We start from the raw sequence: 7,835 nt of genomic DNA, 5'->3' as shown, positions 1-7,835 counted from the left end.
AGTGGGCTGGAAGGGCAGTGTTCTGGAAGGGCAGTGGGCCTGAGTGAGGGCCAGTGTGCTGGAAGAGCAGTGTGCTGGAAGGGCAGTGTGCTGGGAGGGCAGTGTGCTGGAAGGGCAGGGTGAACCAGAACCCAGCTGTGGCTCCATGTTGCACATCTGTAAGGCACTACATGTGGATAAATGTGAATCTTAAAGAGGCAGATATCTCATCCAATGCTTTCTAATTTTATTTGAACATGAAACTTTCTTTTTATGAAATTTTTATTAATGGCTCCTGGAAAAGCTAATTCCCTGGGGAACACACTTTGGGAAGCACTGGCCTAGAAGGTGTTATCGTGCAGAAACTGGCAGCTGTTTCCCATATTTGTTTAGGAACCAGTGTTCAGTTTCATCCAGAGAGGCTAAGCTTAGTCATAAGAAGCATTTCATAAATGAGGGTCTTAGGGAGGAGACTCCCAGCGTGCCCTGGGACACTGTGATAAGAAACACACTGCTGCCTCTTTGGTTCTTTTACAAGCTCTCCCGTGAGTTATTATAAATGGAATGAGTTATCAAGGAAGATTCTGGATCTTTTCATCTTAAGGGGACTTTGAAAAAAAAGAATATAATTGTGAGGGATAAGAAAGTAGGAATGAAAAGGCCAGAAGACAGACTGGCTGACTTCTAGAAGGGCTGTCCTAGGAGTGTGCAGTTAACATTCATTCTTACTAAACATACATTCGAAGGAAACACCTTCCTTTTTAAAAAATATATATTTTTATTGATTTCAGAGAGGAAGGGAGAGAGAGAGATATAGAAACATCAGTGATGAGAGAGAATTATTGATCGTCTGCCTCCTGCACACCCCCTACTAGGGATCAATCCTGCAACCCAGTCATGTGCTCTTGCCCAGAGTTGAACCTAGGACTTTCAGTCCCCAGGCCGACGCTCTATCCACTGAGCAAAACTGGCCAGGGCAGGAAACACCTTCCTAACTCAGATCTCCAAGGTGGCACTCCCAAGGTCTCCTAGAGCATTTCAGCGACTATCACATGTTGAGCACTTCCCATGTGCAGATATGATGCTAAGCCTGTGCGTGCATCTTATATGTTCCTTGAAACAGCCTCTGAGGTTGCTGTCTTTATTGTTCCCACTTTACAAAGCAGGGGCCTGAAGCCTAGAGAGTTAAAGGCCTTCCCTAAGGCCATACATCACTGTGGTGAGGAACCTGGATCTGAGCACAGAGCCCTTACCTACTGTATGCCCCCAGTCGCCACAGTGAGTCTGTGGGCATCTGAGACCCGTCAGGCCATGCATGTGGGGAGAGGATGAAGGAGAGGTGCCAGCTGCCCACAGGACAGGAGACAAGGGAGAGGGGACACCTCTCTGGTCCCCACCCAGCCATATCAGTGAGGGCCCTGGGTGCCGGCAGCCGCCTGCCTGGTGCCCCGGCCACCCTCCCTTGAGATGCATCCTTCTCATTAGCCATCTGCCTCACGCTGGCGATAGTCCCAGCACGTGGGCAGCTGCCATGTTAGGACAGAATATCAGCTTAAGAGTCAATCTGTTCTCTGGCACGTTCCGTTCCCCTAACAGGAATGTGGTGGGACCCAAAACACAATGAATCAGCAAGCAACTCAGAGTGTCAGGGGCTGGTGTCTCCATAGGGACCTTTACAGCATCTCCCAACGGGATCTTCAATCTGCAAGCTGCATAGAGTGGCTGGGCTCTGCACAGGGAGCTCCGAGCAACCTGGTCCCGGCATTGGCTGGCACAGACCCAAGGGAGGGTGCAGAGATGCGCAGGGGCCTGGGGGAGCTCAGTATCAGGGAGAGACCACCGAGGAGAGCAGCGCTGTCCTGGAGGAAGCAGCCAGGGAGTCCTCTCCAGACACCGCATCTGCCCATCGGGCTGCGTGGCAATGGGTTGTCGGGGTCTGTACCCGCCATGTGCCTGCTGGCTGCGGGCTCTGTGTGAGGCGCTCAAAATGAGCATGTGATGAAAGGGACTTCCTGCACGAAAGTGAACCACATATGAAGGCGCTGTTCTCAGAGCGGGATCAGAGAGCTGAATCATCCACACCCTGCCACCTGGCCTCCTGGAGAGGCCCAGGGGCGCGGGGCGCCCAGTGAACAGAGGGGCCCAAAGGCTCCAAGCTCAGCCCACTGAGGAGGGCTGTCTCACGGACTGGCTTCCATGGGACCCAGGCTTGGGGTTTTAGTTACTGAGATGAGACCTGGCTGGGCCAGGTGACCAGGTGACATGGGTTCTGGGAGAATCCCCTTGAGCTTCTGAATGTCACTGCCCCAGAGGGGAGCTCCCTGGCTGCCTGCGCTGAAGGACAGCCCCACCTGCCCAGCATAGCTGCTGCAGGCACTTCCTCGGGCACTGGCTCCTGAGCCTGCACGCTCCTCTGGACGGACCTGCGCCTGCGCCTGCGCCTGGTGCACAGTAGGCACCCAAGTGTTGTAATGAATGAAAATGACATAATAAAGGAGCCCTGTCCTCAGCCTGCAGGTTTGAAGAAAGCAAATTTGATCCTTGTCCCTTCTCTGTGACCGCCCCCTCGGGTCCCATCGCTTACAGGACAGAGCGCCAGCTCCTCGGCTGGCACTGCCCAGGCTCGGCCCCGCCAATCTGTCCAGCTCATTTCTCACCACTCCCCACCCTGTGTACCCTATGTGCTAACCCAGTAAATCCCAAATTTCAGAGTGCATAATGCCTGCGGACCTGCTGAAAGTGCCACGCCCCAGAGCCCCGCTTCAGGGGCACTAGGTAGGCACCAGAGGCATCACCCTTGTTAAATTTGCCAGTGAACCTGGTGGCAGGTTCTGCGGACCACTCTGAGAAGTGATGCTGCTATCCCTGGGCACTGTGGGAAGCGAGTGGAAGAGCCGCACGCTTCCTCCCCGCCGAGCCTTTGTGGCCTCGGGTCTTCTGCCTGAGTGGCCGTTGCCCATTCCCATTTTTTGCCCAGCAAATGCCTACACACTGTTCCCGACAGCTCGGTGGACACCTCGTGTGACACTGCTGCCTCCATCAGGCACATGAGTGTTCTTCCTCTCCTCCCCGAACCCTACACACGCTCTTAGGGACCCTGCTGTTCATTTCCTCTTCTCCCAGCACCTGCTCTCAGAAGACTAGCTCAGCCCTCGCTGGGGCCTCCCTGCCCAGCAGAGGATTGGCCTGAGTGTGCATCTGACTAGCGGGCAGTGAGTGGTGCCAGCGAGTCCCTCCCATGTCTCCCCTTCCTAACTCTGCTCTCTCCTGACTGTGGGTTTTTCCAGGAGTTCTCGCTCCAGAGCGTGGACAGCCTCGTGGATGACCGTGTCAACATCCTGGGATTTTCCATTTTTAACCAATCCCACACTTTCTTCCGAGAGTTTGCACAGAGCCTCAACCAGTCCTGGCAGGAGAACTGTGACCACGCACCCTTCCGCGGGCCCGCGGTGAGTGCCACCCGAGCCCTCCCGGTGCTGGGGCCTCCCTCTGTGGGCAGCCAGGACACAAGCCTCCGGGGGCCCGCCTTCTCCAGGCCCAGATGGGAGGGGGTTCCAGGAAACAGCACATCCATGCTGTGCGTGTCACCAGCACGCTGGGGGGAGATGTGGGGACAGAGTGCGGGGAGCCTCCTGGGCCACACTCCTGACAGCACTGTTGCTGAGAATTGCCCGTGTTTAGAACCCAAGGACATTGCTATTGGAAATCCCTTAGCTCGTCTGTTCCTCACTTTTCAGATGGGGAACGCAGGCCACATGGGAATGGGCTGTGTGGGGGTCTCGTTCAAGGGCAGACGCCAGGCCTTTTGCACGTAAAACTAGATTCTGAGGGTCTGACTCTAGGTCCAGTGCTCCTCGCACACCTGGACCACGGCTCCGAGGAGGTGCTCACCCAGAGGAGTGCACGGGGCCCTCACCATGTTCTCCTCACACTTCTGTTCCCTCCTGTGTGAGTGGAAGCAAAGGTGTCCCTGCCGTTCCCCATTGGGTGTTACGTCCTTTCATGTAGGACAGGGTGTGGGTTTGCTTGTGTCCATTTGCAAAAGGCAGGTTCTTACGAGACGGGCAGGGGTGGCTTCCTAGGTCCTATCCTCGCTAGGTTTTGGTTAAGCCTCATCAGGCAGCTTCTGTGATGATCAGACAACTTTCTGAGGGAGCTGCTGCCAGAGTCTCTGCTTTAAGATGATGGTACTGAGGCCAGAAGGTTAAGGAAGCAGCCAGGCCACAGCTCAGGAGCAGAGGAGGTAGGCTCAGAGCCCAGGCCAGGGGCGTTCACAGGTCACAGTTTTGACCACTGCCTTTGACCTTTCTCCAGGACCGCCCCTCCTGTGCCCACTGCACTGTAGACTGGCCAGCCAGATGAAAGCAGCTAGTGGGCGTCTGTCAAATGAACGACTGAGCGAGTGAGTGAGGCAGGTGGGATAATGAGTTAACGACGTGGAGAAATGGGAAACAATCAAGTGTAGGAACTGGGTACCTTCCTGTGTGGCGTCCTCTTCTGGGCTTTAAAGTAGGAGTGACCCTGGCTTTGAGGAGACATGTCTAGAGGCAAGGACGATGCTGGAGGGTGCACATGGGCACCTAATGGGTAGTTGGCCAGGATGGTGACCTCGCAGTGGGTGGGCCGAAGGATAAAATGACCTTCCACCCAGCGCTGCCGGTTGCATTATGTGGCGGGGAAGCCTTAGGAAGGAGGGGGCACCTGCAGAGCAGGGAGCGTTGATGGGAAGAACGATGGGAGGGGCGTAGAGCCGAGTCCAGGGAACCCCTCGCTGCACTGAATGCGGTGTTTTGACCTGAAAGGTGAGAATCCACAGGAAGGATTTGGAAGGAGGTCCTCGCCCCGGTAGGGCTTGGGGGGCAGTGAGGGACGCCCTCGAGCCCAGTGTCATGATGGGCCAGGTGCGTCCTCCTGCAGGGATACAAGCCCGCCCTGGCCTTCCCTCCCTTCCTGCCGCCACCACCCCAGCATTCTAGTGAGGTGCCGGCGGACTTGAATGGCTCAGAGCACCATCTTAGGAGAGGAAACAAAATCACTGCCTCCCTCCATCGCGGACCAACCCTCACCGGGCACCTGCTGAGGGCAGCACAAGGTCCCTGCTCCCCTTTCCAACTTCCTCCGGAGGGTCACAGCCCTTCCGTGGCGCCACGTGGACCCCAGACGGAGAGCAGAGCCCTCGAGGCCTGATGCAGGCAGTGCCTTCCCGGCTGTGCTCTGGCTGAGTCGTGGTGCTGGGCTTGGAGCCAGCAGGACCGGCCACTGAGCTCAGGGTGTGCAAGCTGTTGACCTCGGATGTTTGATCTCTAATTTTGAGCTGATTGTGCCTGGCCATCTCCGAGGATTATCAGGAAGATAAACTGCATCGAATGAGCTGACTTAACCTCCTGTGTGTCAGCCACGGGGTAGGCATTACTAACTGTATCAGGAAGGTTTCGCAACAGAAATGCTATTTAAACACCAGCCCCTAATCTCACAACAAGGATTTACGTAGCTGGTGCCTCTCAGCATCAGCTAGGGGTCAGCTAGGGGTCATGCCTTGCCTCTCAGTCAGCTAGGGCTCTGTGGCCTCCGGAGGAAGGAAGGGTTTACAGTAACTCACATCAAAGAATGTGGAAGGAGCCCACAGGTGCCAGCACACATCTCCCCCTTGCGCCCCCGCCACCCCCCAGCCAGGTGTCTCACTTAGCAACAACATTTAGAAAGCAGCCTCCTCCATCCCCTCCAGGGCTGAGGTCCCAGCACCACCCGCTCTGCTCTGCCACTGGCTGGGAGCTGGGAGCATAGTCCCACCTTGTCTCCCATCAGCTACTCAAACAGCCAGGGCCCCCAGCTCAAGGGACCAACTCTCCTCCCCTCTCTCCTCGCCTCCGTGGCCCTCTGCCCTCTCCCTGTCTCTCTCCATCTCAGTTCCCATCCCTCTCTTCTCCCTCCTTTCCTCATGCTGTCCTTTCCACCTCCCTCTGTCCTGTAACCGCCTTTCTTTCTCTTTCTGTTCCTTCTTCTCTCCTATTTCTTTCCTCCTGACTTGTGTGAGCCTCTCTGCCTTCTGCCTTCCTCACCTGACATGTCCCCTGGCAGTGCTCCCTGTGGGGAGTTTGCTGGCAGCTCGAAGGGCTGGAAGAGGGAGTGGCCGACTGAGGAGCAGCAGCAGAGAAAGTCCCCCAGGCTGCACCCCAGGAGCCCGATAGACAGCAAGTTGCACCCCCAGGGGCCCGACAGACAGCGAGCTGCACCACAGGGGTCTGACAGACAGCGAGCTGCACCCCCAGGGTCCCTACAGACAGTGAACTGCACCCCCAGGGGCCCGACAGCAAGCTGCACCCCTGTGCTTCTCGCCTGAGCCGATGAGAGGAAAGAGTGTCATGGGTGGCAATAACATGCACTGGGTTATGCCATCCCCATTGATCATGCTGCCCAGAATGAGAGCTTGGAAAAGCACTGAAATTACATTCGGTTAGATTAAGTAATTAGAATTTATGCTAAAACAGATGTTTGTAAGTGTTTATTTCACTGAATAAAACCCAGGCTGTAAGAACTATTCTGTGAGATTTTAATTTCTGCCCTGGTATCGTATTGGGGGTGAAGTTCAAGCTGCGAAGGCTCAGTGACAAATGGCGTCCAAGAGGGCCTTGGGCCACCCGTGGAGGTGGCCGTGTGTAGGAGATACTTTCTGTTCTATTTCAGGGACGGGGAGAAACTGAGCCACAACTTTCTGAGTCAGATAGACTCATCTTAATTCATAGCCTTTCCCCTAAACAATTTATAAACAGCTCAAGAGAACATAACAATGAGGAACCAATGAAAATATAAAAACAGGAAACTTGAGGATTTCTTGCCAAGCAACATTTTGGTGCCAAGAAAGAGGACAGGATTTTAAATGAAGACTGAGGCATTTGGGGGATTGAATCCTTAGGAGGAGGAGAGACACGACCCAGAGGCAGGCACCCACACATGGGAAGGGAGGCCACAGAGAGATGAGGGTCATGCCAGGGGGCGATGGGAGGACAGAGGGCCCAGATGGCAGCGAGGAGGCCAGGTGTGGAGACAGGAGAGGATGGTTTTGAACCAGACCTGCACTCCCAAACTTTCCAGAACGAAATTAGTAAATGAAACCAGAGGCAGAAAGCAATCAGGAGAGCAAACAGAGAGTTGGGGGTGGAGATCCACTGCAATGGGACCCGCTGAGCTGGGAGTGCAGGCTCTCACAGGCTGGGTGAGGAGGGAGCTGGCGACTCGGGGAGGGGAGCTTGAGGAGCACAGGGTGGAGGCGAGGCCCAGAGAAGCCAGTGAGGACCTGGGCGAGGGTCCCGGGCAGATTGCCGAGCCTGCGAGCAAGGACTGTCTGTGACGTCTGAAGGACCCTGAGGAGGCTGGACTAGAAGAGGAGACGTCTGGGCTTAGGACTGTCCTGTTCACATCAAATCAGGCTGAGCTGCGGAGAGTACCTGGGGAGCCAGAGTGTCCTGGGGACATGTCACAGGTCACCAGTCACCTTGTTGAAGGCAATACGCAGATGGAGAGGAGACAGGTGCCTTGAGGATGTCCCTCCCTCTGCTCTCTGCCCCAGCATCCCCAGCTGAAGTTGTTCTCACTCGAAGCACTCAGAGAATCTTGAGGACCCTGAAGTTTGAGATTCCGAAAAGACCAGGAGCAGGCGCACACGAACTCCAGCCCCGGGTCGCTGACTAATAAGAGAGCATCCGCCAAGGAAACCGTGTTCAGACCGAGTGGAGAGGGGAGCACTGGGGCCTGGTGGGAAGATGTGGCAACAGCAGGGCGAGCTGCGTCTGCAAGGCTGCAGTAAGGAGGGTCTCTGGGCTTTGGGCACCTGACACCCTCCTCCCAGAGGCCTCTCC

At 55.7% G+C, this 7,835-nt stretch overlaps 1 protein-coding gene across 1 annotated transcript in view; it reads left to right on the top strand.

The window, feature by feature from the left end:
- Window positions 1–7,835, top strand: part of GRIK4 (glutamate ionotropic receptor kainate type subunit 4) — a 189,259-nt gene that overhangs the window by 104,580 nt on the left and 76,844 nt on the right. The window contains exon 7 of the mRNA XM_023744716.1: window positions 3,267–3,428. Within this exon, the coding sequence (XP_023600484.1) occupies window positions 3,267–3,428 (162 nt within the window). The remainder of the gene's footprint in view (window positions 1–3,266; window positions 3,429–7,835) is intronic.

The sequence above is a fragment of the Myotis lucifugus genome, unplaced genomic scaffold, assembly GCF_000147115.1.
Source record: "Myotis lucifugus unplaced genomic scaffold, Myoluc2.0 scaffold_484, whole genome shotgun sequence".
Taxonomy (NCBI): domain Eukaryota; kingdom Metazoa; phylum Chordata; class Mammalia; order Chiroptera; family Vespertilionidae; genus Myotis; species Myotis lucifugus.
Note: the sequence above shows the minus strand (reverse complement) of the source record. Positions and strands in the feature narration are given on the sequence as shown.